The 10,715-nt window shown below is 36.6% G+C and overlaps 1 protein-coding gene across 1 annotated transcript; it reads right to left on the reverse strand.

The window, feature by feature from the left end:
- Window positions 1-6,981: 6,981 nt before the first annotated feature.
- On the reverse strand, window positions 6,982-7,914 carry LOC308265608 (olfactory receptor 5W2-like; the record flags this gene model as incomplete). Its single annotated transcript, XM_080699397.1, has 1 exon — window positions 6,982-7,914. The coding sequence occupies one exon, from the start codon at window positions 7,912-7,914 to the stop codon at window positions 6,982-6,984; it is 933 nt and encodes a 310-aa protein (XP_080555523.1).
- Between the last annotated feature and the right edge of the window lie 2,801 nt (window positions 7,915-10,715).

The raw sequence follows: 10,715 nt of genomic DNA on the forward strand, positions 1-10,715 counted from the left end.
AAAGAAATGGTAAATGTTAAAATGTTAAATGTTAAAATGTTAAAATGTTAAAATTTAAAATGGTAAAATGTTAAAATGGTAAATTTTAAAAATATGATTTCAGCCGGGTGTGGTGACGCATGCTTGTAATCCCAGCATTCAGGAGGCTGAGACTAGAAGATTGTGGTTCATGGACAGCCTCAGCTACTTAGTGAGGCCCTCTGCAACTTACTGAGACCCTATTTCAAAATAAAGAATAAAAAATAGGACAGGGTGTATTTTGATGGTCAAATGTCCCTGGTTTCCATCCCCAGACCCACCCAAAAATATGATTTTATATTAACACTACACACAAATTTTTACTACACTTCTGTTGTGTTGTATAATCATTTACTATTTCATTAAATTTTTATTTCAAATCAATTCAGCCTATGGGCTAATGAAGGGAGAGTGGCAAAAATTTGATAATAGTAGGGTAGATTGCTATTTTTGTTTAGGATTATTATTCACTATCTTGCGCACTTTTTATTAAGATGTATCTTTTTTAGTGATACTCTTTAAATTTATACATATAAAATTCTTGAATATTAACATTCAAAATGATGATGATTATGAATATCATAATTCCTAAGATATCGACTCATTATTTAATAAAGCACTTTAATTTTATGTCATTTGATCCTATAATAATGAACTTAAAATTAAAAAGTACATCTGAATAAAAGCTTTAACATGCAAAATATAATTTCATTTTTTTCTTATAATTACTTGAGCATTTTTTGCTAATGTTAAATATACAGATATAGGTAAAATTTAATTTTATTAGACAGGAGTAGTTCAGACTTACCTATCTAGATTAAGTATGAGAATGATACTTACCTCTTTTGACTGAGTAAATCATAAAAAGGAATAAAATCAAAGATTACATTTTATGTTCAGATAATTTATATTATTTGAGACAGAGGCTGTCTTTTCATATATACTCTATTGTCAGGCTAATAATGATATTTAAATATGAAGTAGTGTTCCCTGGGGATCAAGTCCTTTCTCAAGCTTGTAATTGCACCAATACATTTTGGAGCCAAAAAAATATGCACAAAAAAACCCTATCTGGCCATGCTAATTCTTTTGTAAATTCTCAGCCTCAGCGGGCATGGGAGTGAACATCTAGAATCCCAGTACTTGGGGGACTGAGACAGGAAGATCGCAGGCTTGAGCCTTAATCATGAGACCCTCAGAAACCTTATGAGATGCTGTTTTAAGATAAAAATTTAAAAATGTTTGCACTATATCTCAGAGTTAGGATGTTTCTGGGTCTAATCCCTAGTATTATAAAAATAAACAAACAAACATAAGTGGAATCTAGAGAGAAAATAGAAAACAAAATGGTTAATTGAGATATTGTGTCGAGTAGAAGAGTAGAAGGGAAAGAAATGGGGATAGAAACAAAACCTGATGAAAGAAAGCAAACTCAAATTATGGTGGGCCCATGTATAGTAGTGTCACTATCGATCTCATCATTATTTATGAAGAGGTTTGGTAGCAGAGTGAAGGGAAACACACCAAGATCTATATTCATATATGTATAACTTTGAACCTCAGCATGATGTATAATGAAAATATAGCAAGCCGAGCGTGGTAGCACATGCTTGTAATTCCACCATTGTGGAGGCTAAGACAGGAGTGTGGTTGTTACAGACAGCCTTACCTACTTAGTGAGGCCCTTTGCAACTCAGTGAGTCCCTGTTTCAAAATAAAGAATAAAATATAGGTCTGAGGGTGTGGCTCAGAGGTACAATGCCCCTGGGTTCCATCCTTAGTACCGCCACCCTCAAAATAATAATAAACGTGACATTCTCGCCACAGAAGTTGGTGAGTTTTCCCAAAGCTCCCTCATCTCTCCCCTTTCTCCCTATTGGAGACATTGAGGTAAACGTTGGTATTCTCACATACATATATAATGTTAGTGGAAATGTTTCCTCCAGTAGTTCTCTCTCTTTCCCCTCCTGCCCCTAAACCACCTCCTTGATTCTGCGCAAGTTTCTCTTCTATTATCTCAAGTCTCTCTGGTATCCCATTACTTCCAGGCTTCTGCATATGGAGCACACAGATGACCCTTCTCTTTCTGTGACTGCCTAATTTCACTTAACAATGTTCTTCAGTTCTACCCATTTTTCTGCAAATAACATGATTTAAAGCCAAAGATAATTCCCTTCTACATATAAGTGTAAACACACACAAACTATTAATTCATTTATATGTTGATACACACCTAGGTTGGATCCATAATTTGGCTATTCTGAATTGTGCTGCTATAAACATGGTTATGTATATATTATTATAATTTTCTGATTTCAGTCACTTTGGAAATATACTCAGGAGTAGTATAAGTGGATTTATGCTGGATCCATTCCCAGTTTTCTGCGGAATGTTTATACTGATCTTCAATGCAGCTGCATTAATTTGCAATCTAAACAAGTGTATAACCCCACATCCTCACCAGCAGATATTGTTGTTTGACTTCTCAATGATTGCAATTCTAACTGGGGTTATATGGAATCACAGTGTGATTTCAGTTATATCTTCCTACTTACTAATGATGTTGAATATATTTTCCTGTATATATCTGCCATTTGTATTTCTTCTTTTGTGAAGCATCTATTTAGTTCAGTATCCAATTTCTTGATTGGGTAAGATTTATTTTTGAATTTCTCACATTGTCTAATGTTTTTGGTAATAGAATCATAAAGTAATTTCTTAATAAATTTTTGTTGTTAACTACTTTAGCTTATTTATAAGCTAAATTATAATGGAAATAGAATAATGGATAAAGAGTAAAAGCACACAGAAATTGGGGATCTTTTTTCTTCTAATATTCTTTAGTACAAGGATAATTTTTTAAGAATGATACATGAATAATGGTTTTTGAAAAAATGCAGAGTTTAACTTATTTAAAAAAGTAATTGTACTTTCTATACAATTTAAAATGTGAATATTGCTGAAAGTCTTCTTAATTTCTTCAAAATCTTCCCAGAAAGATGGTAATAAGATTCATAGTATTCCTTGAACCTTCATCTAATATTGAGTTAGCTGGTTTGACTGGACTACTTCAAAAGGACCCATAGTCAGTTTTGTTTCTACAATGATCTGATTAAAATGACTGTCACCTTCTTTTCACATGTGGGTTTTTCAAGTATTCTTTTTTCAATGATTTTTCTTGGTATGTGTACACCAAAACAAGGAAAGTAAACAACAAACACATACTACCTAACTACAATTGTTAAAGCTAGTAATAAAATAAATAGGAGTGAAAATTTTCAGTATTTCATAGTTGGTGGATAATAGTTTTGCCTGATTAAATTTGGGGTACACATCTCCCTTAAGGTATTGGTTATTTTTCTATTCTTTAAAATATTTCTTTCATTTAACTGCTTTAAAAAAATAGATAATCAGGGCCGGGCCACAAGGCCCTGACCCAGGGCGGATGAGCGGGCATGCACAGGGCATCCTTAGGCGACCCCAACCACCTGGAATCCCGGAGGTCCAGCCGCAAGGCCCCGAACCCGGGTGGGTTGGCGGGCGTACATAGGACACCCTTAGGCGACCCTCTTCCACTCGGAAATGCCTGAGGTCCAGGCCACAAGGCCCCGATCCTGGCGGGGTGGGCAGGCTTGCTGGGCATCCTTAGTGACCCCCCACCCACCCGAAAGTACCCGGAATTCCATGCAGCATGGACCCAACCCTGGGTGGGGTGTGCGGGCACACGGTGGGCACCCTTAGGCGATCCCCTTCCACACCGGAAGGGCCGGACCCCCTGAGCTACAAGACGTGGCCCCAGGCGGGGTTGATGGGGTCGCCTGGGGAACCTGCCGGCGCCCCCCCATCAGAAGGTCTCTGGGCGGAGTGGTGGCGGCTTGACCTACCCATGGGAAGGCATAGTACCGCGCAGGAGGCGGAATCTGGGAGGCCTGATGCCAAAAAGAAGGCCCAAGCCGCAAGGTATAGAGGAACCCAGCACTGCGGTGCTGGACCAGGCTGTGGTGCCTTAGGACAGCAGATTCTGTTCTGCATGGTGAAGCTGTTGGACTAAGCTCTTAGAAGGGAGGAAAGAAAAAAAAAAATTCATCGGTACCTAGTGTCTTATCCTACATCCTCCCCAAAGCACACATACTCTCTTCTCTTATTTAAAAAAAAAAATAGGAAAAGGAAAAAGAAAAATATTTGAGAGGGGTTAAGATGGCCGCGCAGAAGCTAGAATATTGGAGATACAGACAAAACTTATTCATCTGAACTGGAACTTTTGGAAAATTTCCTTGCAAAGGAGGACAGCTGCTTCTCTACATCGTTAAGAATCCTGGACATCACCTGTAAGGAGAGAGTCTAGAGACCTAGGAGGAAAGGGGTGGCAGCAAACGTGGCTGCGATGGCGGTACAGACTTGTATTTGGGAGAGGCAGGCATCTGATCCAACCCACCCTGATCCTCTGAAGAAATTACCCCAAAGGTCGAATGCTACTGTCGCGCATGCTTAGGAACACTGGACATTATGAGGTATGGGAAAAGAGCTTAGAAAGATTTGAAATGGTGGAGGCGGTGGTATTGGCAGCAGCAAGTACTCAGGGGAGGCAGAGATCTGACGTAATACACCTGGAACTTTTGAAGAAATTACCTCACAGGCAGAATTGTACCACCACGCACCCTCTGTAACGTGGGACAACCTGCTGGGTGAAGAGGGTGCTCACATCGGAGCCTGCTGAGGGGTGAGGCTGGTGCAGGGGTCAGCGAGGCCGGGATCAGAGCTGCCTTGAGGCAAGGCTGGTGATGGGGCCTCCGAGGCCGGGATCGGAGCCTGCCGAGATGTTAGCCCGGTCCTGGGGTCAGCGAGGCCCAGATCAGAGCCTGCTGTGAGGCAAGGCTGATGCTGGGGTCTTCGAGGCTGGGATTGGAGCCTGCCGAGGGGTTAGGCCAGTGCCGAGGTCCATGTTGCTGCTATCTTCATCTGGTTAAGCCATTATAAAAATATCATTGTATGGTTGCCTTGTAAAGAACAATTTATTTCTCATTTGACGGGGCTAGAATTCTTAAGTCAAGGCACCAGCGGATTCACTGTTTGGTGAAAGACCAAGTTTGGTTCATAGACATCCCAATTTTCACTGTCTTAACATGGAAGAAGTGTACAAGTATCCAGGGAGATTGTCAGGCTTGTTTCAGAAGGGTATTAATCTCCCTGCTGAGGGCTATCTCCTTAGGACAAAATATCACCTCCTAACACCTTCATTCTGAGAGTCGATTTCAACATACAATGAAAAACAGGAAACATTTCAGTGGTCATCAAGTACAATTGTAAAAGATTAGAGGCTAACTGAGAAATTATTATATAGATGGAAATTCATAAAGCCTTTGATCTAAAACAGGAATCCTTATATGTATTCTCCCTTGGGTTATCTTCTCCTAACTTGTCACTGTATTCCACATCTCACCCTGAAAACACAGGTGGTTTAAGGGCATTGCTAGCTAGCATCCTGAAATATTTTATCACAGGGACAAGTCACACTGATAGAAATCCTGAAATACTCAAAAACCTGAGATACTCAGTGGCTTTAGGTTCTGTAATTGTAAAGAATTGAAACTGTACTGTGTTTTTCATGGTCCTTACAGCTGTGGCCTCATCCATGTTTCTTCGAGGAGCTGATTCAGTGCTTGAACCATCAGAAATTCATAGCAGAGAAAAATGAAAAAGGCAAATATCATGGGTTTAGAAGAGAACCACATCAAAAGCTTCTGTGTGCAGGCATGAATGTATCCATTCAAATCTAACTATGATGTTTAATTATATTGTACCAAAAAATTTGAAAATTATCCATGATATGCATAGGTGTCTATGTATTATCTTCAGGAAATTAGCATTCATGTCTTTGTAGACTTATCTCAGAATCAACAGCTATTTTACATACTTTATTAAAAGTAATAGTTTGTATTTATATCTGGATGGTACTCACCATATCCTTAATTAATTTTATGAGCATTAAGTATTAAAATGTTACCTAACATTTTTTTCTTTCTCCCCCATTTTATACCCTAGGCATAATGCCAATTCTTTTGATAAAAGGAATGGAATGCTTAGTCCTCCATGACAAAATAGTTGTGTACTATATATTGGGTATATTGTTTTAAAAATAGAGTAAAATTATACACTCATTTAAGAGGTGGATTGTGAAAAACAAAGAGGAGAATTTAACTAAGTCTGAAAAAAAGAAAGAAGGAAAAAAGCATTTTATATAAAATAATGGAGGAGTTGGTAGTTGACAATTCCAGGACACATAATTCAAGAGTTTTTTTTTTTTTTAATAACTCTCTATACTTTAACCTACTTAGAATTGTTTGGTTTGCAAACATCATAGACCTGGGTCCACCAAAATTTCTCTACTTGGAAAACCCTCTACAAGAATACCTTCTTTTATACAATGTGTCTCTTTTTAAATCTGACTCTCAATAACTTCATCCAAAAAAACACAGGATTTAAATATTTTGCTTCAGTTATAACTGAATATCTCTTAATCTTAGCATATTTTGAGGCTTATTGTGAATTATTTAAGTACTCAATTACATCATCTCTGTTACCTCCACTAGAATATGTTTTACTACTAAACTACTGCATTTGAAATGGAATACAAAGTATCAAAAAAGACAATTAATGAAAACATTATTAAAATTTAATGTAATTGAAATTTAATAAAAGAAGTAAAATGAACTTTAATTCCCGTGAAAGACCCAGAATATTTTTCTACGGAAATGGAATACCACTTGTTAATTCAACACAAATAAACAAGCAACATATTTGAATATCTGCAGCAGTTTCTCACAATTATATATTAATACAAATACACACATAATTAAATTAAATTATATGACACAACTTTGTGTTTTGTGTGTCATGCAATGTAATTTTATAAAAAATAACAACCATTACAAATACGTGTGTATGTATGTGTAGTACAATGATTTAACACCACCTTTTGTTTTTCAGCTTCTCCAGGGCCTCTTTCACATCCTTGTTCCTTAGGCTATAGATCAGAGGGTTCAGCATGGGAATCACAAGGGTGTAAAATAAGGAGCTCATTTTGTCTTGATCTAGGGAGTAAGACGTGCTGGGCCTGAAATACATGAAGAGCATTGTTCCCTGGAAAATGGCGACCGCAGTTAAGTGGGAGGCGCAGGTGGAGAAAGCCTTGAGCCTCCCCTCAGCAGAGCGGATCCTTAGGACTGACGAGATGATGTAACAGTAAGAGACCAGGACTCCTGAAATGGTGCTCAGCTCAATGAATCCAAAGACTGTGAATAATGCCAGCTCGTTGATTTGTATGTCAGAACAGGACAGGAGAAAAAGTGGAGGTAAATCACAGAAGAAATGATTAATCTCGTTAGAGCCACAGAAACATAAGCGGAAAGTTAGTGTCGTATGTATCAAAGCATCTGCCAGTCCCACCAGGTAAACCCCAGCCATGAGCATGGAGCACATCCTGCTGGACATGTCCACTGCATAGAGCAAGGGGTTGCTGATGGCCTTGTACCTGTCGAAGGCCATCACTGCCAACAGTAGACACTCAGAATCTGCAAAAATACAGAAGATCAAGAATTGCAGAGCACAGCCAAGTAATGGAATTGATTTTTTCTTGGCCAAGAGGTCCACCAGCATCTTGGGTCCAATTGCTGTGGAATAGCAGAGGTCACAGAAGGAAAGGTGGCTGAGGAAAAAGTACATTGGTGTGTGAAGCTGGGAATCCACTCTTATCAAAATGATCATTCCGATGTTTGCCAGGAGATTAGTGAGGTAAACAAGGAGAAAGACGGTGAAAAAGGTCACTTTCATGTCAGCATTACTAGTGATTCCTAAGAAAATGAATTCATTCAAGGATGAACAATTTTCTTTGTTCATATTTCTTTTTTATTGTCTAAACTTTTAAAAAGATAAAAAGATATATATTAATGGTCATGTTTAATTTTTCTCTTCATTCAGAATATATATGTATATGCTCAATTTATTCTTGTAATTTTCTTTTTTGTGCTTTTATTTGTGCATTATAGTCTCACAACATAATGTACATCATGTTGACAAGAGCATACAAACATGCTCTTGGTGCCCCACCCTCAGCATTTCTCTCACTCCTAATACTGATTACTCAGATTGACATTGACATATATTCACATGTATACACATAGTCTATGGTAATATTTCTATTAATGAACCAAAGTCTTCCCCACTGCTACCCTTATATCTCCTCCCTGACTCCAGAATGCATCAGTCTTAATTGAAATGAAAGGAGTCGAATTGGAGGGTGAAAAAACATGTTTTGCTTATTTGAATTTGGGCCTAAGTAACTATAGTAGGTTATTCCCATGGAATTAAATTTTAATATATTTGTATTTGTATCATGGTGTCTCTGTTACTGATTAATTATATATAAAAACAGGCAAAAAATTACCTTAAATTAATTTTATTCTTACATCAGGGTAAAATATTTAAAGGCTCACATATAAATCCAGATTACAATGAAGTAAAATATTATTTTGTGAATATAAACTTAAATCAGAATTCCCAGTGTTGAGAAGAAAATATAAAAATATAACTTCTAGTCTCTGAATCTCACAATTTATTGAGCTAAGTAAGCTGGAATAACATGATTAATTTACAAAACTCCTAATTTTTCAGCAAAGATTTTTTTTAGCCTGATACTATTTTTAATGTGGAAAATCAGGGACTTACCTGCAATGCACCATTCTGTGGTAACTGAACACTGAGCAGATAGCACAATGTTATACCAAATAGCACTTGGGACTTAATTCTCTGAAGTTGCTTCCCTGAGGCTTTAGTGTTATGAAAACCCATAATTAATTGCATTTCTGGTTCTCTATATTCCTTTGTGAAAACAAGAACATCTTTGGCAAATATTGAGCTTAAATCTTGATCACAGTCACTAAATTATCTATTGCAAATTGAAAACTGCAAATCATTATGTGTTATAAAAATATAGAATATATAAATATTCTGTACTGTAAAATGTGATCTATGTCATACCTGTCAAGCTGCATCAGAGTCTAGTATAAATCAAATGATCCCTTCTTTATTCATTTCTAATTTATTTCTATTGTTCATCTTTTCTTCCATTTTTAAAACATTATATTTCACCATCTAAAGGAAAATTATTATCTTTTAATTATGTTTTACATAGGAATAATTCACATAGCCTAAAATTCACATATTTAAAGTAAGCACTTATCTGATTTTTATTATATTTAAAAGGTTGTGCACATTGCTGATATCTACTTCCAGATTCTTCTTCTACTCAATAAAGTAGATGCCTATTAATGATCACTTCTATTCCCCCCGTATTAGTCTTTGACAAACTAAAATATACTTTCTGAGTCTCTGTATTCCTCTATTCTGTACATCAATTAAAATCATACATTATTTGACCTTTGTATTTGTTTTCACTAGTTTTTAAACCTGTTCATGTTATAGTAAGTTTCATAACTGCCTTCCCTTTTATGGTTAATAATATTCATTTATGATTATAAGATACTTTGCCTGATTTTAGACACATCTACGTTAAAGAACCAGTGGCTCTTTTCTTTTCTCTGAAATTTGGCTTTTTTAATTGCTTTGACTAACAATAAATACCACAGAACTCCAAGCCATGAATTTTCCAATAAATTATTCTTTGAACTGTGAATTGCTGACAAATAACACAAAACATCATCAGGGTAAGCAATGTGACCTGCTCAGGGGAGAGACCATGGAGAGGGACATGGCTGAGAATCCTGTCATTGTAACCATGGTTACCTTGGCGTGAATCATGAGATACTCTGCAACCCAGCCCACATGGCAGCTGATACCAGGGTGTGACCTTAGTCAACATAAGGAAGCTTAGATAATAGCCCTATTGGGTTTTGTACTCCTTTTGTGTGTGGTACTGGGGATTAAACACAGGGTCATTCTACCTCTGAGATACATACCCAGCCCCATTTTATTTATTTATTTATTTTTGAAACAAGAATTCACTAAGTTGCTGAGGCTGACCTTAGAACTGTGATGCGCCTGTCTCAGCTCACAAGTACTGGGGTTACAGCTGTACCCAAAAAGTTATGTAGTCGAAAATGGCATTTATATAACAAAATATGCCTTATAGCGTGAAAATAAAATAATTTGATAGATGTTTTTCAGAAAGAACACACACACATATTTTATAGTATGTATGTTGCATATATATGTATATCTATATGTATACATATGTATATGTGTCTCTAATTTCTTCAAAGAATGAAGAAGATATTTGCAAACAATAGATGTAAAAGGAAAACAAGCAAGCAATTAAAAAGCCAAATAACGTTTTAAGTAGACACCCAATAAAAGAAGATGAAAATTAACATATGAGAAGAATCTTAGCAGCGTAATCATTAGGAAAGTCAGAATTAACGTCACAATGAAATATCATGATACACCTAAAATAAAAAAAAGTGAAGCCAAATTCAAAACAGTAAGAGTCAGTGAAGAAAGTTTGGAATCTGTACTCTCTCATGCTCGTAGTGGGCAGGTGAAACGTTGCAATCACTTTAGAATATCACTCCACAATTTGGCAATTTCTTTAAAAGTCAGATAAGTGAAATGTTTCTCAAATAGTGCTATAGTCATAAACAAAATAAATAAACCGTTGAAGTCTACAATGGCATGCATGAATT

Source organism: Muscardinus avellanarius (assembly GCF_963383645.1).
Source record: "Muscardinus avellanarius genome assembly, chromosome: 1".
In the NCBI taxonomy this organism is placed as follows: Eukaryota; Metazoa; Chordata; class Mammalia; order Rodentia; family Gliridae; genus Muscardinus; species Muscardinus avellanarius.